At 42.2% G+C, this 22746-nt stretch overlaps 1 protein-coding gene across 1 annotated transcript in view; it reads left to right on the forward strand.

Moving 5' to 3' along the window:
- The first annotated feature begins 2036 nt into the window (after window positions 1-2036).
- Window positions 2037-22746, forward strand: part of LOC111956939 (pinopsin-like) — an 83961-nt gene continuing 63251 nt past the window's right edge. Inside the window, exon 1 of the mRNA XM_070436768.1 lies at window positions 2037-2617. Coding sequence (XP_070292869.1) covers window positions 2248-2617 — 370 coding nt within the window. The 5' untranslated portion in view covers window positions 2037-2247. The remainder of the gene's footprint in view (window positions 2618-22746) is intronic.

The following is a 22746-nucleotide window of genomic DNA, read 5'->3' on the forward strand; positions in this document are numbered from 1 at the left end:
AGATGGTTTGGGGTGAGTTGGACCGCAGAGTGAAATAAAAGCAGCCATCAAGTGCTCAGCATATGTGGGAACTCCTTCAAGACTGGTGGAAAAGCATTCCTCATGAAGATGGTTGAGAGAATGCCAAGAGTYTGCAAATATGTCATCAAGGCAAAGGGTGGCTACTTTGAAGAATCTGAATTTTAAACAAAGAATTTGTTTCACACTTTTTTGGTTACTAAATGATTTCATATGTGTAATTTCATAGTTTTGATGTCTTCACTATTARTCTKCAATGTAGAAAATATACKKKKAAAAAACTTGAATGAGTAGGTGTGTCCAAACTTTTGAATGGTACTGTATGTATTGGAGATTTCTGTATTTAAATTTCAAAAAATTTGCTAATTTTCTAAAAACATGTTTTCACTTTGTCATTATGGGGTATTGTGTGTAGATGGGTAAGAAAACTAATCTATTTAATCKATTTTGCATTCAGGCTGTTACACAACAAAACTTGGAATAAGTCAAGGGGTATGAATACTTTCTGAAGGCACTYTAAAATGAGYTATCATATTGTAATGTCTAATTCAAAGACAGGAAGTTGCACGAATAAGAATCAAATCAAATAACTCAAGTGAGTATGTTTTTTGTACTGTACTGCTGGTCATACTGCAAATTAACTTGCAGTTTGAGTCACTCTCGTATTGTGGTGGTGAATAAAACCGACATTAATATAGAATRGTTGTTTCCGATCCATGAAAATMTTGTAATTAATGTTGTTGTATTGTACTGGKAAAAAATGACGACAAACAATAATTGAATGGGTTGATTAAGAAAAAACGTTCTAAAACAATTCTGATTGGGGTGACAATATCCTACAAGAATGATCAAAAACCTATGGAATCCAATATGATAACTTGATTTCCAATAGGAAAAAAGTAGTCCAKTAGGATTCCAATAGGATTCTGATAGAGGTGACACAAAATCCTATAGGGTTGCAAAATCCTATAGGGTTGGATCCTATAGGATCCAATAGAATTACTTTTGATTTCCAATAGGAAAACATTGTCCAATAGGATTCCGATAGGATTGTGAGAAACCAATAGGATTCTTTTAGAACCACAAATTATATAGGAATATTTGTCTTTCTTCTAAGGTTTCACCCATCTTTATCCAAAATCCCACTGGCTGCGTTAAGATCAGAGCTCTGTACAGCAGCTAATGTTAACAGAAATTGTATGAAATGTCATATCTTCTCGGTCTGAAATCATCCATCACGTACTGCGACAACAATACACAGCTTGAAAATGAATAGGCTTTATTGGATTTGCAACTTTACCTTTGTTTTAGAAAGAAATGATAAATTACCTTTAACAACGAAGAAGGATCGATAGCAAGCACAAAACAGGCACAGATTGTCATGTGTAGCCTATAACCGATTTACATGTGTTCTTGTCTTTTAAAAGGCGTGATTAAATGCTACGAATGAAAAGGCGAGTAAAACAAAAGGAACAAAGTATTCCTCTGAAACAGAAGAGTAGCTCCTCTCTCACGGGATGCTGACATTCATAAAGGGAACTCTTTTGTACGAAACTTTTCGCACCGTTGATTGGTGGATATATTTGATGTGGTGATGTAATTCAATTGGAAAAGATTTCAGAACCATGGACCGCGCCTGCACGTGGTGGTTACTAAGGTACAGAATAACAGTTTCAGTGATACAGCACTTAGCCTAAATTTGGTTAGATTTTGGTCAAAATAAGTTGAGAGTCGGCTGCACATGAGTGGTGTAGCCAACTGTACCCTACTTTTTCTGTGGTGGAAGTGGCAGCAAAATAAAAGGTGGAATTGGCAGTGAGGTCAGGTGGCCGCAGTATAACTTCTATTCGCTCGCTTTCATCTGCGTTGGCCTTTTAACCCTCACTGCATTTTCAGGTCATTTGTACCCCCTGCGAATACGAAATGCTCAGTTCCACGGCGCTCACGTCATCTGTGAAAGTAGTACAATAATATTAACACAGATGGAGAGAGTCTAGTCCGGCGGTGTGTGTGGATTTTAACAACCACGTGGTGGAGCACAGCCTCATCAAACTTTGTTCTGGTTTTAAACCCTGAACTGGGAAACAAAGTTCTACATTTGGAAAACATATTATTCAAAGCAAAAAGTTTCTCTGCAATCAACTTTAATGGATTGTAACTCAGAAACCCACATTTTCAGTCTCTCCTAAAAATGCCAACCACACGCTTGTGCTGAGAAAACGGATTGCGATGATTGTGCCCAACGTGAGCCTCAACGGCTGCACAAGGACCAATAGCGCGCTGTGCGCGGGTGCTGGAGACAGGAATCTGGAAGCGTCATACCGCACCACCCTAAGCCCGACCGGGAACCTAATAGTCGCTGTGTGTTTGGGCTTTATCGGTACCTTCGGATTCCTCAACAACCTCCTGGTCCTCGTCCTCTTCTGCCGCTACAAGGTGCTGCGCTCGCCTATCAACCTGCTACTAATGAACATTTCCTTCAGCGATCTGCTTGTGTGTGTGGTGGGCACTCCGTTCAGTTTCGCGGCAAGTACGCAAGGAAGATGGCTCATAGGAAAAAGTGGATGTGTATGGTACGGCTTTGCCAATTCCCTATTTGGTAAGTGTACTATAGAGTTGCTTCATTAGTAGCGTTTGGTTTCAAATGTGGTTGTAAAAGAGGCATAGGCTATCCTCGATGTAGTGTGCGCTTTTGGAATCTGGCTAGCATAATGCGTAGAGGGGATATGCTTTGGTATTTTTTTTTTTTATAGTTTAATTTGAATATCACAATTGCATATCGATAGTCATCAGTTCCAACCGCAGCAAGCAGGCCTAGATGAATGATGGGTCCTTTCTATTCAAACTTCCATATATCACCAATTAATATCTTGTTTCGAAATCCCCTTCTGAAGTCTCTCACTCATTTGTGATAGATAATAAGATGTAAAAAAAAAAATATATAAATATATATATATCTTGTCATAGACATTAAATCAGGCTAGTTAAACATGATCTCTGCTGGATTAAACTGCATGGTGTTCACTGTAGGTAGGCTACATGACAGCTCTGACGTCCAGGTGCACCAGAAACGAATCTTATTTACAGTGTTTAGACATTTTGTTTAGTTGTGAGTCAAATTGGTTATTTAGTCRGTTAAAATATAGTCGTTTTCACACGATTCATATGCGGTCTTCAAAGGATAATGAAATGCATTTGAGGGCACCAACAGGTCGGCTATCATGTCCTTTGAACGACCCAACGACCCGTTTTAACAACAGTGTGCTGCTGCTTGTTTTGTTAGGAGACTGTAGCAAGAGTGCAAGATTGTAAAGTCGAAGATAGACTCGCCATAGGCTTCCTCGCCAAGAATGGGAGTATAGATACAATTGTATTGCACGGGAGATGCTTCAAGAGCTTTAGTCACAATCAACTGTGGGTGTTATAGCTGTCTATTTACTGATAAACCACGCAGTGACATGGTTCGATGCCTATACTGTAAAACCATGAAATGTGACACGTTTATAACCAAAACGTCAATGTTTAAAACTTAAACATTAGGCWTTTAGGCACATTAGGCATTTTGATTTGCTAGTATTCTCATCTTAAAACACAGGCGTTCAGAATACAGTATTAAAKATGATAGTCAGCTTTTTCCAGTCAGTTCCAACCAGGAGAACGTCTATATCTCCTGAGTGTTRCGAWTTTTAAACACAAGTTTTTACTTTCCTATCATCCTGTTTTGAGTGCATCTAATCATTAGGGATGTATGTGACCTTCCATGTCTTTTATTCCGTTCAGTGTTAGGAATGGCTGTCACCTTACCTACATTTCAGCACAACTGAACAGGACATTTCATTTAATACATGTTTTTAACAAGGTGGAGTAATAACACCACTCAATTAGAAGTGAAATGTATTTCTGTTAACTCAGAGTGGAAAAGATGTAGGAGGGGCCTCATCATTTTTTTCCCAGTGTGCTTTGTTGCAGGTAGATTTTTAGAATAGTTTGTTTTAATATCTATTTAATGTCCGCATGCACATTGATTAATTAATGAATCTATACAAAGATAAATAACTGACATTTTTCTAAACTAATCCAATCTGTTAGCTAGTCTTGTTTATTAAGTCCTTCACCATAGTAGTCATTCAGGGTACAGGTTGAGTGTGATAAAAATATTCAAATTCTTGAATATCCTCCCTCACTTCACAAACCAGCGTATTGTGACATGCAGGTCTGATGTGGCCCGTGAGCCAGGATTTTCAGACCGCAATGTCGAGGATAACTAGGCCATAACTAAAGGCCTTATGTAATGTTTAAAATGTTGCCATAAAGGGTTTACTTTTGATTGAAACAAATTCACTAAGGKAGTCACTTGGTGAAAGCTTCAGGAATATAATTTATTTAATGCAACAACCAGGTCTCTGTCACTAACAAACACAGTCATTGATGGGTATCTCTCTCATTCACTCAAAAGGCACGCTGGGAAATATGAAAATACGTATTTTACACCCTACAGTGTTAAAACAACACTCCCAGTGTTTAGTGTTTAAAGCCGAAACACATTGTGAGAATAAACTTGTTAATGTGTTTAAAAAGTGTTACAGCGGATAAACATGTTCTGGTGTTTACGATRTAAAAACACTATGACATGTTTTCATTGAAATTCTAAATCCCTTGATGCGTTTAAAAAGTGTTACAGAAAAGTGTTTAGTTATGTGTTCAGATCATAAACACTTGGTTTTACACTGTACCAGAGATTCAGGATACCATTGACTTAATTTCCTGTGATTTCAAGCTAACTGAAATAATCACTTCAACAGTGACTCCGAGTCATTTTATCCGTCCTACTCTGTGATGCTGCTTCAGTCCCTCACAGATGTCTGGAGTTTAGAATTGTGCCATATTGGCTTTTCATGAGTTAAGTTGTATGCATTTTAGATAATGAAGGTTATGTAAATACTCCACTCGGGCTTATTCAGAGATCTGCCCCTTTGTGTGGATTTTACTGTTGTTTTTGGAGTTGGGCTCTCTCCTAATTGCCCGAAGCACAGCTCATTTGCTGCCTTGCACATTAAACTGTCCAAAGTGCATTAGTCCATCCAACCAGGCCTCAATAGGCTGTAAAGGAAGAATCACCAATGTTCCTGTGATATTTTTCCCGATATAAACACAAGTTTATTGAAACTGGCCATATGTGGGCTGCTCGGGTTGTTCTAGGCTAGAACCAGTGCATATCCTCTTTTTATAACATTTCACGCTCTCTGCTATCTTTATACAACATCATTTAGCAGCTATAGCTCTTTTGAATAGTCTCCATAAGCTTGTTTGAAACCCCACTGGCAAATTGTGTTTTAATGTGTCCAGACCTGCATTTAACACCCATTGGCACCATTTTAAAATACAATGTCATGTTTCAACCCAGTATGGTACATCCAAACCAGTTTTAACTGCCCCAATCACACCCAATACGAGTCCCTCTCCTTTGACCACACATGATAAAAGCTGGAATGTCAGCCCCTAAGACGTGTTGTCACGAAGATATATACTGTYCGTGTTGGTTTGCCATCTGCCCCTTGTGATTAAGAGATGCAGGCAGTGCAGAGACATTCAGTGGGCTAAAGTCTAAAAATGGCACATCCAACTTTGTATCATGAATCCAGTTTCTTTCGATTGAATTTAGCTAAAAAATGCATGTTCCATTAAAAAGCTTTTCCACACTGGTTTGGCAGTGGCGGTGAGCCATGGCGAACAACAGAATACAACCATCACTTAGGCCTATTGAATACAGATGCATTCTTCATAAAAAATGATATGTTTAGTGATACTCCAGAATGGTTTAATTCATACATTTTTGGGGAAATTAAGTTGAAATTGACAGAAAATTGTTATTTTCTTCTCTTCAACYGCTTACTTCTAAAACAAAAAAAGGGTGCTTTTTGGTAGAGCTATGGGCGGTATCATAAAATATTTACAACTTCATTTAATACAGGAACATTGTTAGTGCAACCCCCTTCAGGTTAGATAAGTGGTATCCTTGTGACATTGTTAAAACTTTTTATATTCACAGAACTATCTTGACTTTTTCTCTTCTTAAATCGTTTTTTGCCTCCAAATTGAAAGGAAGCTCACATAGCATCACACCAGTTCCCGGAGTTTTGGCTGGGACATTTCATTGTGGACATTTCATTGGGGACATTTCAAGTCTCTTAGTCTTGATTTATTGCGTACTAAGTTACCCACTATATGAGACATTCAGTGGTTCCGCATTACTTATATTAGCCACTGAAGTGATAACAGTACGTTCCACAAGGAGCCAATTTACTAACCCTTTGACAAGTTTTGGCATCTGAATCTGAGGCATGGTGTGTGGTCGCTAGGCACTGTTGCTCCCAGACATCAACAAGGCTCGATTTTCCATTGGCTGTGGCTGAGGAATTACTCAGAGTCACTCTTGAAGTGATTATTTCTCAGATTCAGTGTTATGCACTCAGGCTTGTAGGATCTGTCTTATGCAGGCGTGTCAGAAAAATACTCAGTGGAAGAACAATATGTATCATAAATCATGCTTATAAGAAATAATCACTTAGAGGGGAACAAAACAGAAAGTATACACATTTATGGTATACACACAATTTAAATGTGTTTGGTATCAAATATTTACGATAGTGTAAAGCAAGAGGCTGCAGTAGTCAGCACCCACACATATACTGTTAAGCATCTTTCCATATACACAAGCGTTCGCTAAGCTGAGCTCTGCTGCAACATCAAATCGAAATAAAATAAAATGTTATTGGTCACATACACGTGTTTAGCAGATGTTATTGCGGGTGTAGCGAAACTTTTGTGTTTTGTCGTGGCAATTTCCTGTATTGCCAAATGAGGAGAGTTACAAATGAGGAGAGTTACAAACCACACACCAGTCAGAGTTATACTTAAACTTCATCTTTAATTATATGAGCTTCACCATAGCCCTGTGACTTTCAACAATTCACTATAATGAATTGTTGAGAGTCCCAACATAATGGCAACTGAGATCTTTTATAGCAAATATACACCCCTCTCAACTTACATGACGAACCACAGATCTTTAGGAACTCTTCACAAAGGGCCTTTTACTTGAGAAAGAAGTATCCCATAGCCAGATTGCAATCSCTATAAATTATCGCCCAGTTTGGTCTCTAAAACGAGGTTKTAATCTCGTTCCTGGTACTTCATAGTACCAGAACATTACCTCATCCAAGGCATAACTCAATTGTCAACTCTATATACMCCCATCTCAAGTAAACCCCCTCTTCTCCCCACTCCTGGACAAGCTCACTGAGGGGAGTGACTTGCGCACAGACATTGTGGAGCCAASAGATAATTGGTTCCCCCTTAATCACGCCATCCCTTCACATGGTTTAACAGATACATTCACATATGAAGACAATATTCCATTCTGTACTCCTCCCTTTCTGATATTCTGCATATTACCAGAGACATGTAAAAGACAAGCCTGATCTCTCCCCTCTCTGGGCCCCAAGTGACTGAGCCCTAGCTGAGAAGGGAAAAGTGCAACTGCCAACAGTATAGTCGAAAGGGATACATTCTAATGACAAGTATCTCACATAAGCATATTATGTAAATATAACATCAGTAACATCAGCAGTAATTTCTAACAATTTCACAACAATACACACAATACACACACATCTAAGTAAAGGAATGGAATTAAGAATATATAAATATTTGGACGAGCTATGTCAGAGCGGCATATACTAAGATACAGTAGAATATAATCAAATCAAATTTTATTTGTCACATGTGCCGATACAACAGGTGTAGACCGTACAGTGAAATGCTTACTTACAAGCCCTTAACCAACAATGCAGTTAAGAAAAGTTAAGTTAAAAATAGAAGTAACAAATAATTAAAGAGCCGCAGTAAAATAACAATAGCGAGGCTATATACAGGGGGTACCTGTCACTCCCCTGACCATAGATTGCTTTGTATGTTTCTATTTTTTGRTTGGTCAGGGTGTGATGTGGGTGGGCATTCTATGTTTGTATGTTTATGTTTTCTATTTCTATTGTGTTTGGCCTGGTATGGTTCCCAATCAGAGGCAGCTGTCAATCGTTGTCTCTGATTGAGAACCATACTTAGGTAGCCTGTTTTCCCACTTTGAGTTGTGGGTGGTTGTTTCCTGTTTTGTGTTTGTTTCACCATTCAGGACTGTTTCGATTTTCGTTGTCATTTCACTTTGTTATTTTTGTATTTTCGTGTTCTGTTCTATTAAAGTAACATGGACACTTACCACGCTGCGTTTTGGTCCTATCTTGACTACTCTTCATCAGACGAAGAGGAATATCGTTACAGTGCCGGTACAGAGTTAATGTGCGGGGGCATRGGTTAGTCGAGGTAATATCTACATGTAGGTAGAGTTAAAGTGACTATGCATAGATAATAAACAGAGAGTAGCAGCAGCGCAAAAGACGGGGGCAATGCAAATAGTCCGGGTAGCCATTTGATTAGCTGTTCAGGAGTCTTATGGCTTTGGSATAGAAGCTGTTAAGAAGTCTATTTGACCTAGACTTGGTGCTCCGGTACCGCTTGCTGTGCGGTAGCAGAGAGAGCAGTCTATGATTGGGGTGGCTGGAGTCTTTGACAATTTTTAGGGCCTTCCTCTGACACCACCTGGTGTAGAGGTCCTGGATGGCAGGCAGCTTGGCCCCAGTGATGCACTGGGCCGTACACACTACCCTCTGTAGTGCCTTGCAGTCGGAGGCCTTGCAGTTGCCATACCAGGCAGTGATGCAACCAGTCAGGATGCTTTCGATGGTGCAGCTGTAGAACTTTTTGAGGATCTGAGGAACCATGCCAAATCTTTTCAGTCTCCTGAGGGGGAATAGGCTTTATCGTGCCCTCTTCACGACTGTCTTGGTGTGTTTGGAACATGATAGTTTGTTGTTGATGTGGACACCAAGGAACTTGAAGCTCTCAACCTGCTTCACTACAGCCCAGTCGATGAGAATGGGGGCTGGCTCGGCCCTCCTTTTCCTTTAGTCCACAATCTTCTCCTTTGTCTTGATTACGTTGCGGGAGAGGTTGTTGTCCTGGCACCAGGTCTCTGACCTCCTCCCTATAGGCTGTCTCATCGTTGTCGGTGATCAGGCCTACCACTGTTGTGTCATCGGCAAACTTAATGATGGTGTTGGAGTCGTGCCTGGCCATGCAATCATGAGTGAACAGGGAGTACAGGAGGGGACTGAGCATGGACCCCTGAGGGGCCCCTGTGTTGAGGGTCAGGGTGGTCTACAAGTTATAGTGTGGTCTACAAGTTATCATGAGATACTCTACCACAGGTGAGCAAAACCTTGAGACGTCCTTAGATTTCATGCACCAGCTGTTGTTTGCAAATATACATAGAGGCTGCTGTTCTATCTTGCCGAAAACGCGTAAAACCCGACAGCTGTATGTTATGCATTTCGTCGTTCAGCCACAACTCAGTGAAACATAAGATATTACAGTTTTTAAAGTACCGTTGGTAGGATATACGTGCTCGTAGTTCGTCTCTTTCATTATCCAATGATTGTACGTTGGCCAATAGGGACCGATGGTAAAGGCAGATTACCCACTCGCCGCCGGATCATTACAAGGCACCCAGACCTACGTCCCCGATATCTCRGACTCTTTTTCCTGCGAATGGCGGGGATGAGGGCCTTGTCGGGTGTCTGGAGTAAATCCTTTGTGTCCGACTCGTTAAAGTACAGGGTGAATAATTGCTGTCCTGATATCTAGAAGCTCTTTTCGGTCATAAGAGACGGTGGCAGAAACATTATGTACGAAATAAGTTACAAATAAAGTTGAAAAAACACACAATAGCACAATTGGCTAGGGGACCGTAAAACGACAGCCATCTCCTCCGGCGCCATTAAGGTAGAATACCGTATATACATATAAGATGAGTAATGCAACATTTGCAAACATTATTAAAGTGACTAGTGTTCCATTATTAAAGTGGCCAGTGATTTCAAGTCTATGTATATAAGGCAGCAGCATCTAATGTGCTAGTGATGGCTATTTAACAGTCTGATGGCCTTGAGATTGAAAAACAGCTTCTATCTCTCGGTGCCAGCTTTGATGCACCTGTACTGACCTCGCCTTCTGGATGATAGCGGGGTGAACAGGCAGTGGCTCGGGTGGATGTTTTCCTTGATTATATTTTTGGCCTTCCTGTGACATAGGTGTAGGTGTTCTGGAGGGCAGGTAGTTTTTCCCCGGTGATGCGTTGGGCAGACCGCACTACCCTCTGGAGAACCCTGCAGTTGTGGTCGGTGTAGTTGCCGTACCATGCGGTACAGCCCARGACACAGCCCGACAAGATGCTCTAAATTGTGCACCTGTAAAAGTTTGTGAGTGATTTAGTTACCAAGCCAAATTTCTTCAGCCTCCTGAGGTTGAGGAGGCACTGTTTGGCCTCTCTTCACCACACTGTCTGTGTGGGTGGACCATTTCAGTTTYTCCGTGATGTGTACACCGAGGAACCTGAAGCTTTCCACCTTTTTCACTGCGGTCCCGTCGATGTGGATAGTGGGGTGCTCCCTCTGCTYTTTCCTGAAGACCACAATCAGCTCCTTTGTTTTGTTGACGTTGAGTGAAAGGTTGTTTTCCTGGGACCACACTCCCAGGGCCCTCACGTCCTCCCTGTAGGCTGTCTTGTTGTTAGTAATCAGGCCTACTACTGTTGTGACGTCTGCAAACTTGATGATTGAGTTGGAGGCATGCATGGCCACGCAATCAAAGGTGAACTGGGAGTACAGGAGGGGGCTGAGCACACACCCTTGTGGYMCCCAAGTGTTGAAGATCAGTGAAGTGGAGGTGTTGTTTCCTACCTTCACCACCACTCAGGGGTGGCCCATCAGGAAGTACAGGACCCAGTTGCACAGGTTAGGGTTCAGACCCAGGGCCTCGAACTTAATGATAAGTTTGGAGGGTACTATGGTTTTGAATGCTGAGCTATAAGTAATGAACAGCAGTCTTACATAGGTATTCCTCTTGTCCAGATGGGATAGGTCAGTGTGCAGTGCGATGGCGATTGCATGGATCTGTGGATCTATCGTCTGTGGKTCTATTGGGGCGGTGAGCAAATTGAAGTGGGTCTAGGGTGTCAGGTCAGGTAGTGAGTGCTACAGAAGTGAGTGCTACGGGGCAATAGTGATTTAGTTCAGGTACCTTTGCTTTCTTGGGTACAGGAACAATGGTGGCCATCTTGAAGCATGTGGGGACTGCAGACTGGGATAGGGGGAGATTGAATGTCCGTGAACARTCCAGCCAGCTGGTCTGCGCATGCTCTGAGGACGTGGCTAGGGATGCCATCTCGGCCGGCAGCCTTGCGAGGGTTAATACACTTAAATGTCTTACTCACATCTGCCACGGAGAAGGAGAGCCCACAGTGGTCGGTAGCACTGTGTTATACTCGAAGCAGGCGAAGAAGGTGTTTAGCTTGTCCGGAAGCAAGACGTCAGTGTCCGCGACGTGGCTGGTTTTCCTTTTGTAGTCCATGATTGTCTGTAGACCCTGTCACATACGTGTAGTTTCTGAGCCGTTGAATTATAACTCCACTTTGTCTTTGTCCTGACGTTTTGCCTGTTTGATTGCCTTACGGAAGGAATAACTACACTGTTTGTATTCGGGCATATTCCCAGTCACCTTGACATAGTTAAATGCGGTGGTTCCTGCATTCAGTATTGCGTGAATGCTGCCATCTATCCACGGTTTCTGGTTTGGGTAGGTTTTAATAGTCACAGTGGGTACAACATCTCCTATACACTTCCTGATAAACTCAGTCACCGTATCAGTGTATTCGCCGATGTTATTCTCAGAGGCTACCCGGAACATATCCCAGTCCGCGTGATCAAAACAATCTTGAAGTGTGGATTCCGATTTGTTAGACCAGCGTTGAATAGTCCTTAGCACGGGTACTTCCTGTTTGAGTATCTGCCCATAGGAAGGGAGGAGCAAAATGGAGTCGTGATCAGATTTGCCAAAGGGAGGGCTTTGTAGACATCCCGGGAAGTTGGAGTAGCAGTGGTTGAGTGTTTCAGCAGCGCGAGTACTACAGTCAATGTGTTGATAGAACTTCGGTTGAGTTTTCCTCAAATTTGCTTTMCTAAAATCCCCAGCTACAATAAATGCAGCCTCAGGATATGTGGTTTCCAGTTTGCATAAAGTCCAGTGAAGTTCTTTGCGGGCCGTCGTGGTATCGGCTTGAGGGGGAATATACACGGCTGTGACTATAACCGAAAAAGATTTCTCTTGGGGGGGAAATACGGTCTGCATTTGATTGTGAGGTATTCTAGGTCGGGTGAACAAAAGGACTTGAGTTCCTGTATGTTATCACAATCACATCATGAGTAGTTAATCATGAAACATACACCCCCGCCCTTTTTCTTCCCAAAGAGATATTTATTCCTGTCTGCGCAATGAACTGAGTGTTCTTGGGTATATCCCGAGAGAGCCATGTTTCCGTGAAACAGGGTATGTTACTATCCCTGATGTCTCCCTGGAAGGAAATCGTCTCCCTGAGCTCGTCAACTTTATTATCCAGAAACTGAACATTAGCGAGTAATATACTCGGACTAGAAGTCCACTCCGTATCCCTGTTCTCTGCCGGCGGTGTTTTGGARCAGCCTCTGGAATCAGTTAAATTGCCCTGGGGGGGTACGAACAAAGGATGCGATTTGGGAAATTCGTATTCCTGATCGTAATGCTGGTAATGCTGGTGAGTTACCGCCGCTCTGATATCCAAAAGATCTTCCGGGCTGTATGTTATAACKCAAAATTATTTCTGGGCTAACAATGTAAGACATAACACATAAAAAAAATACTGCAAAGTTGCTTAGGGGCTAGAAGCACGGCTGCCCTATCTATCTGCGCCGTTTTCTTGGTTGTTTTTCTTGCCAGCTGTGTGACAACAAATACTGACAAGGATAACCTCTCACTTCCTATTCTTTTTCAGGCCAATTCAGAGGTGAGGTAAGTGTACACAACTCAGACTTTCATGTAAATCATTAATTGATGTCAATGGGTGACTTATGTGGAAATTTGTGTTAKGTGTGCAGATCTCAAGTCGTAACACCGTCTTTGTTCTATGTTGTTAGTTGCCCAGCATAGGAACATCATATCGCTGAATAAACAATCTACCGAAAGAAAAGCACACCAACTTACCCTCAAGAGGACCCTCAAGAAGCTGTGCCCATGACATTAGCACAATATCTAGCTTTGGTTTTGAGGCTGTAAAACAGTTGAATGTTGCATACATAAGTCTCGCCTTTGGACCTGAACGGCCATTATTGTAGTTAAGTGATGTCTGGAATGACTTTAGAACCTGCTGCCTCAACTTAATGGCCTGAGATGAGAACTCAGCAGGTTTTAGACCGGAAAACATTATTGCAGTCACATATCTTATTTCACATTAAAAGGGCTTGCTTAGTTAGCAGCCCTGGGCAACCATTTAGCCAGTCCAACTCCTCTTTGCATTTGTATCCTTATCTCGCGGTGTCATTGTCCTCTATTATATTGAAAAAAACTTCCTTCCTCTTTTTGAACTTCCTTCCCTCCATCATTGCTTCGTGATCCTGCATACGGTAATGCACTACATGACCAAAAGTATGTGGACATACTGCTCGTCGAACATCTCATTCCAAAATCATGGGCATTAGTATGGAGTTGGTRCCCCTTTGCTGCTKTAACAGCCTCCACTCTTCTGGGAAGGCTTTCAACTAGATATTGGAACATTGRTGCGGGGACTTGCTTCCATTCAGCCAAAATAACATTAGTGAGGTTSTGCACTGATGTTGGGCGATTAGGCCTGGCTCGCAGTCGGCATTAAAATTCATCCCAAAGGTGTTGGATGGGGTTGAGGTCATGGCTTTGTGCAGGCCAGTCAAGTTCTTCCARACCGARCTCAACAAACCATTTCTGTATGGACCTCGCATTGTGCACAGGGGCATTGTCATGCTGAAACAGGAAAGGGCCTTCCCCAAACTGTTGCCACAAAGTTGGAAGCACAGAATCGTCTAGAATGTCATTGTATGCTGTAGTGTTAAGATTTCCGTTCACTGGAACTAYMMCGGCTAGCCCGAACCATAAAAAATAGCCCCAGACCCTTATTCCTCCTACACCAAACTTTACAGTTGGCACTATGCATTCGGGCAGGTAGAGTTCTCCTGGAATCCGCCAAACACAAATCCYTCCCTCGTACTGTCAGATGGTGAAGCGRGATTCATCACTCCAGAGAACACGTTTCCACTGCTCCAGAGTCAGGGTCCAAAGGCAGCGAGCTTCACACCACTCCAGCCGACGCTTGGTATTGCACATGGTGATTTTAGGCTTGTGTTCGGCTGCTCGGCCATGGAAACCCATTTCATGAAACTCCAGACGAACAGTTATTGTGCTGACGTTGCTTCCAGAGYCAGTTTGGAACTCGGTAGTGAGTGTTGCAACCGAGGACAAACGATTTTAAGCGCTTCAGCACTTGGCGGTCTCGTTCTGTGAGCTTGTGTGGCCTACCACTTTGTGGCTGAGCCGTTGTTGCTCCTAGACATTTCCACTTCACAATAACAGCACTTACAGTTGACCGGGGAAGCTCTAGTTGGGCATAAATTTGACAAACTTACTTGTTGAAAGGTGGCATCTTTTGACAGTGCCACGTGAATGTCACTGAGCTCCTCATTAAGGCAATTCTACTGCCAATGTTTGTCTATGGAGATTGCATGGCTGTGTAATATATATACACTTGCAGCAACGGATGTGGCTGAAATATCCAAATCCACTAATTTGAAGGTGTGTGTGTCCYCATACTTTTGTATATATATTGTATCTGCCTCAGGTGTARACAGGCTTTGAATTAACCTAACCTTGTCTGTTCTTGCTGAATGCAGAAGTTGGACTGTATTCTCTATATGGCCCTGATCTGTCTAGTGTTTTTTTGTCAAGGTCGGTGAGAACTCTCGACAGTAAAGGGAATTAAAATCACTCTTAACGTAAAGGTCATGATACGACGGTAATGAGCAAGTCCAATAAATAGTGAATAAACACACCTCACAATACTCATTATGTATGATGGGAGGTGGGATTTCAGAGCATTAGTATTCCCATACAGACTTGCCTTGGGTGCAGATAGCAAAAGCAGTCACTTGTACTTTATCCGTAACCTTTTATTCATACAAAGAAAACAAGTACACAGCTTATGTTAATTGTGTAAGCCACTTTCAGATCCTGTATCTTGTCAGTGGTGCATTCTTTGACCTTTTCTGCCCGTAAATCCTTTTAAATGTATGCACCTCCTCTGGCCTTATGAAAGATAAAGCAGAGGTTCCCAAACTTTTGCAAAGGCTTCCTTTCTCTAATCTGTATCATTCCCACATTGAAAGTCATTCAGAGTGGTTGTCTTCTTTCTAAATTTAATGTATTCCTCTTCTCCGTAATAAAACAGGGTATCCACTTGAGTCCAAAKTTTTAACAATGGGCCTTCATTCATTTTTCTTGCTGATTGTATTTTCCTTATGGTACAAAGGATTCTGAGGCTAGTTTATGTATTCCATACTGATTTTGTGAAAACTTGTTTTTGGAACACTTCACTTGTTCACATGTGAAATTGGTATGGTTTTTCCATCAGGGTGACGACTATGGTTGAACTACAGATCGTGTGCATGAAAACCTTTTGCAAACCATTTGTGGTGAGCTCTCAAGTTTATATTTGATAGGGGAACTTTTGCATGGATTACATTTTTCCAGATGTTGACTTACTGTCTGAAATGGGAATCAGAAATGACGGCAGTTGAGGATTTTTTTCTGGCGTGGTTGCCCACTCGGTGTAGCTGAAATGTAGAGATGTTTTCTCAACGTGCTCGATAGAACTGCAGTTTCAAAGGAAATTTCCTGTAATTCTACACATGTTGCCATGGCTAATCCTGTGCTCTTTTGCTCAAACATAAATACAAAATAAATACTGCTAAATTCATTGTTATTGCAATTTTTAAATCGCCCTGACTGTGTAGATTATATTATAAGAAAATATATAGGACCATTATTTTTTTCTACATACTTTATCTCTGGTTGAAAGTTAACACTGAAAGCGTTTTTCCACGCTGAACATTTCATTTTTACAGTTTGAATTTAGGCGCCTCAAAAACCGCTTAGARGGCCCACCCAAGGATTTCAATGGCAGAAAAATCGCTGCAGTCAATTATTGGGCAAATGTAGGTATCCTTTCATCCTGTGGTAAGAACTGTACAATACCGAAACATGTACTTGATTAGATATTCTGTGAAAGACAAATACACGATGCGCAAGGAACTAACCCAAAATGGGGGAAATGCTCAAGTGAATTTCATCTTATTTAGCTAATTTCAAAACATTGTGAAAATGTTGAGGATATTAGATTAAGCTGGCCTCTCTGATGTGAAGTCCATCGAGTTGGTGTCCCACTCCATAAGGCTCTACTTTGAATAGGCAGTCCCATGTTGATTTCATGCTAGCGAGCTGGCCCAAACTTGGGCAGAGGCATCTGCTTGGCCAACTAACATAACCTCATTTCGGCTGTTGTTTCCTCCACATAATGATGAGTTTGAATATTAGATTTCATATTCGCCGTCTTTGAAGAAAGGCTTTAATTATTTTTTCGTAATTCTATTTGATTTTAGTAATTTGTTGGCTGTATACAGCTCTCCATCAGCGGAGCATSGCCTTTATTATACGTTTAGATGCTTGAATATGCTGGGGTCAGTGTACAGAGAAGATACTGGGCACTTTATTAAATGGACTACCTGGATGTCTATGTATTGAAACCATGAGATGCTGTAGCATTTTGGTGTCATTTTTGTAATATATTGCAATTTCATAACTTTCACAAAGCTACAAATCTCACCAGCCCAGATGGGTCAAGAGTAGCAATAAAAACATCCATTAAGTCCATCAAGCAAGCACATGTGAATCCAGTAGCCGTGATCATATGAGGTAAACATGTGATTCATTTCTATGAGCTTTGCCTGCGGCTCAGACAGTCAACGGCTGTATATTACACATGTATGCAGACACTGCGGTGAACCGGTGTGCACGCACAGATGCGCACGCACAGATGCGCACGCACAGATGCGCACGCACAGATGCGCACGCACAGATGCGCACGCACAGATGCGCGTACACTCTCACCTAAACAACCTGCACTTCAGAGCCCATGCAATATCTCCCATTGCCTGTGAGAGCTAAGAACTATACAGCAGCTCAGTGAAAGGTCTGGCCCACACTTTTAAATTAGAGGGCTGGTTGGGTCTGCTTCCTTGCTGTTGGAGATCAATGGCCGTGGAGGACAGCCTCGTGGATCCAATCAAATGTTATTTGTCACATGCTTCGTAAACAACAGGTGTAGGCTAACAGTGAAAATCTTAGGGGCCCTTCACAAAAATGCAGAGAAAGAAAATAGAGAAATAATAGAAAAGTAGTAACATGTAATAATAAAAGTAATKATAAATACACAATGAGTAACGATAACTTGGCTATATACACGGGGTACCAGTACCGAGTCGATGTGCAGGGGTACGAGGTCATTGAGGTAGAAACAGTGTATTTGGACTCCTTCCTTTTCCCACATTTTGTTACYTTACAGCCTTATTCTAAAATGGATTAAATAAAAACAAATACTCATCAATCTGCACACAATAATGACAAAGCAAAAAAAAGTTTTTTTTAAATGTTTGCAAATGTATAGAAAATTGAAAGAAAACAACCTTATTTACATAAGTATTCAGACCCTTTGCTATGAGACTCAAAAATTGACCTCCGGTGCATTCTGTTCCCATTGATCATCCTTGAGATTTTTCTACAACTTGATTGGAGTCCTCCGGTGGTAAATTCAATTGATTGGACATGATTTGGAAAGGCACACACCTGTCTATAAGGTCCCACAGTTGACAGTYCATGTCAGAGTAAAAACCAAYACATGAGGTCGAAGGAATTGTCCGTAGAGCTCCGAGACAGGYTTGTGTCGAGGCACAGATCTGGGGAAGGGTACCAAAGAATTTCTGCAGCATTGAAGGTCCCCAAGAACACAGTGGCCTCCATCATTCTTAAATGGAAGAAGTTTGGAACCACCAAGACTCTTCCTAGAGCTGGCCGCCCGGCCAAACTGAGAAATCGGGGGAGAAGGGCCTTGGTCAGGGAGGTGACCAAGAACCCGATGTTCACTCTGACAGAGCTCCAGAGTTCTTCTGCGGAGATGGGAGAACCTTCCAGAAGGACAACCCTCTCTGCAGCACTCCACCAATCAGGTTTTCATGGTAGAGTGGCCAGACATAAGCCACTCCACAGTAAAAGAAAAAGGCACGTGACAGCCCGCTTTCAGTTTGCCAAAAGGCACCTAAAGGACTATTAGACCATGAGAAACAAGATTATCTGGTCTGATGAAACCAAGATTGAACTCTTTGGCCTGAATGCCAGGCGTCACGTCTGGAGGAAACCTGGCACCATCCCTACGGTGAAGKATGGTGGTGGCAGCATCATGCTGTGGGGATGTTTTTCAGCGGCAGGGACTGGGTGACTAGTCAGGATCGAGGGYAAGATGAACGGAGCAAAGTACAGTGAGATCCTTTATCTAAACCTGCTCCAGAGCACTCAGGAACTCAGACAGGTTCACCTTCCAACAGGACAACGACCTTAGGCACACAGCCAAGACAACGCAGGAGTGGCTTCGGGACAAGTCTCTAAATGTCCTTGAGTGGCCCAGCCAGACCCCGGACTTGAACCCGATCTAACATCTCTGGAAAGACCTGAAAATAGCTGTGCAGKGATGCTCCCCATCCAACCTGACAGAGCTTGAGAGAATCTGCAGAGAAGAATGGGAGAAACTCCCCAAATACAGGTGTGCCAAGCTTGTAGCGTCATACCCAAGACGACGCAAGGCTGTAATCGCTCCCAAAGGTGCTTCAACAAAGGTCTGAGTTAAGGGTCTGATTTGCAAAAAAAAATTAAAATGTGTTTGCTTTGTCATTATAGGGTATTGTGTATAGATTGAGGGAAAAAATACTATTTCAAGGGGTCTGAATACATTCCGAATGCACTCTATGTTCAGTACATATAACTAGGAATATAGTTCCTAGACAACAGGAGAGATAATAAACAGTAGCAGCAGTGTATATGCTGAGTCAAAAAAGTGAGTGCAAAAATGGTTAAAGCATTTGCTATTTGTTTAACTATTTAACCAACTATTTAGCAATCTTATGGCTTGGGGGTAGAAGGCTTTCAGGGTCCTGTTGTTTCCAGACTTGGTGCATCGGTAACGTTTGCTGTGCGGTAGCAGAGGGCCTTCCTCTGACACCGCCTGGTATTGAGGTCCTGGATGGCATGGTGCTCGGCCCCAGTGATGTACTGGGCTGTATGCACTACCCTCTGTAGCGCCTGCGGTCGGATGCCGAGCATTTGCCATAGAAAGTGGTGATGCAGCCAGTCAAGATGCTCTCAATTGTGCAGCTGTAGTGCAGCTGTAGTGCAGCTGTAGAGCTTTTGGAGGATCTGAGGGCCCATGCCAAATCTTTTCAGCCTCCTGAGGGTGAAGAGGTGTTGTCGTCCCCTCTTCATGATTTTGTTGGTGTGTGTGGACTATGATAGATCCTTAGTGATGTGGACACCGAGGAACTTGAAGCTCTCGACCCGCTCCACTATAGCCCCATTGATGTGAATGAATGGGGGCGTGCTTGGCCCTCCGTTTACTGCAGTCCACAAACAGCTCCTTTATTTTGCAGACTWTGAGGGAGAGGTTGTTGTTTTGGTTACTACATGATTCCATATGTGTTATTTCATAGTTTTGATGTCTTCACTATTATTCTACAATGTAGAAAATAGTGAAAATAAAGAAAAACCCTCGAATGAGTAGGTTAGTCCAAACTATTGCCTGGTACTGTATATTATAATCAAAACAGTAGGACTATAGTACTTTTAAAACGCACCTCACTGTGACGATCAATCTGAAGAAAGAAGTTCAACAGCAGGTTAAAACCGTCCCAAACATGGTTGTTGTGGATGTTGTTTCAAAGCCTGACATAAAGAAATCGACAGCACTTACTAAGGTGATGATTAATTCAAAACACCCAGAAGCATAGTAGAGCTTATGCATATGCATAGACTTATGAGCACAACACCCCCCCCCCCCCAAAAAAAGAAGAAATTGGATTGTGCCATTATTAAAAGCATAGCGTACCACATATTATGGCAGAAAAACATTTTTAACGGATTAAATATGTCTTTGGAGCATAATTGGTCTGGCATATACTCCAAAATTAAACAAATTCAAGTAATCACTTTTGAGTATGAACTGTATTATGTATACTGGATGGACTGGTTACCTTATGCTACAATCCCCAAAATATCCATGAGTCTGGAAGAGAACGTATAGCCCTAGGCGATGCTGTTGGTTCATTGATTGTGCAGGGCGGCTTACAGTTAGCCTACAATTACTGCATTTCTATTTTATAATTGGGTGACACATTACCTTTAGCTACGCAGAATATATCACCATCATGCTTTCTCCTCCTCTCTCTCCTTTATTACTTTCMCGAGCGTGTAGACGGGCTGTCAACAGTTTAGTGAAATATGTTTAGTTGCGTACACATGTTACTATCGATGTTCCCGAACAGATTTCAATTGGTTTCCCTAATTAAGCATTGGGTAGCTGCAGGAACAAGGTTGGAGAGCCCAAGGCATACAGAGTTTCAGCAGGAATATCATAGTTCGGGGCAGACAGAGCATGCTCCTCAAACAGTGGTTGATGCATGGAGTGAAATAAGTCTTCTTATATGTATTTCTCAGCTGCTCATCAGCTGCACATCTCCGCTATAAAACCGATGTAGCCTACAAAACGGAGCGGTGGGAAACCTTGCAGGCTCCATTCGCCATTCGAGTGCATACAGATGCCATGTCTTTTTCCCCCCCTGCCCCGGTTCCTGCCCATTTCATAATCGGCCATTCTAAATCAAGATTAAAGACTTTAAATGGAGCATAGTCTGACGGGTGAAAATATGACCACTCGATGAGAGAACAGCTGTGCAGCCTGAGACAAGGAACAGAGGTTGTTTTGCTAATTTCTCAAATCATCAATAGCATGTAGTCGCGCCATGCAGCCCATATATGTTTTGATTTCTAAGACATTCTATGGTTTGTATCATTCACAACTAAAGTTGCCAAATAACTCTGAATCTAGCATGTAGGACCTTTTTCAAATGATCACTTTTACGTTCAACATAGCCACTTCATATGCYGAGTCGCTCCTTAATGGGAAAAATATTCTTTCTATTTTCTTCAGCTAAATTCAATTATATTCTTCTTATTTAAAAAATTATATAAAATAATATAATGGCACAGGACYTATAAGCATATCTTGTCAGCTAAATGAACAAGCCTATGGCATGGAGCATATCCAGATGTTTTAAGATGGCGCAGAAGAGGATGGCTGCCCTWTTACATGCTCCTAACCAACTGTGCTATTTCCTTCGTTTTTTTGCATTGTTTGTAACTTATTTTTTAACTTATTTTGTAAATAATATTGCTGCTTCCGTCTATTATGACCGACAAAATTACTTSTGGACATCAGAACAGCGATTGCTCACCTCGAACTGGAAGAAGCTTTTACCTTTAACGAGTCCGACACGAAGACTATACTGCTTTCCCAGGAACAGGCCCAAATCCCCATCATTTGCATGAAGAAAAGACAGAGGAAAAGGGGGCGCATGTCGGGCTGCTGAGAATCTGTAGGCGAGCGAATAAACTCCCATTGCCATCTGTTCTACTGGCTAACATGCAATCATTGTGAAATAAAATTGATGTCCTACGATTATGATTATCCTACCAACGGGACATTTAAAAACTGTAAAATCTTATGTTTCACCAGGTCGTGGCTGAACGACGACACGGATAATATATAGCTGGCAGGATTTTCCATGCACCTGCAGAACAGAGAAGCTATGTCTGGTAAAACGAGGGGTGAGGGTGTGTGTCTATTTGTCAATAACAGTGGATGCGCGATGTCTAATATTAATGAAGTCACGAGGTAATGCTCACCTGAGGTAGAGTACCTTATGATAAGCTGTAGACCACACTATCTACCATGAGAGTTCTCATCTATATTATTCGTAGCCGTCTACTTACCACCACAGCTCGCTGCTGGCACTCAACCAACTCTATAAGGCCATAAGCAAGCAAGAAAATGCTCATGCAGAAGAGGTGCTCCTAGTGGCCGGGGACTTTAATGCAGGCAAACTTAAATCAGTTGTACCAAATTTTGTCACGTGCAACCAGAGGAAAAAAACTCTCGACCACCTTTACTCCACACACAGAGATGCATACAAAGCTCTCCCCCACCCTCCTTTTGGCAAATCTGACCATAATTCTATCCTGATTCCTGCTTACAAGCAAAAATTAAAGCAGGAAGTACCAGTGACTCGCTCAATACAGAAGGGGTCAGATGACGCGGATGCTACGCTACAGGACTGTTTACTAGCACAGACTGTAATATGTTTCCTGGGATTCATCCAATGGCATTGAGGAGTTTACCACATCAGTCACCGGCTTGATAAGTGCATCGACGACGTCGTCTCCAATGTGAACATGCATACATATCCCAACCAGAAGCCATGGATTACAGGCAACATCCGCACTGAGCTAAAGGCTAGAGCTGCCACTCTCAAGGAGCGGGACACTAATCCGGAAGCTAATAAG

The sequence above is a fragment of the Salvelinus sp. IW2-2015 genome, linkage group LG32 (assembly GCF_002910315.2).
Source record: "Salvelinus sp. IW2-2015 linkage group LG32, ASM291031v2, whole genome shotgun sequence".
NCBI lineage: Eukaryota > Metazoa > Chordata > Actinopteri > Salmoniformes > Salmonidae > Salvelinus > Salvelinus sp. IW2-2015.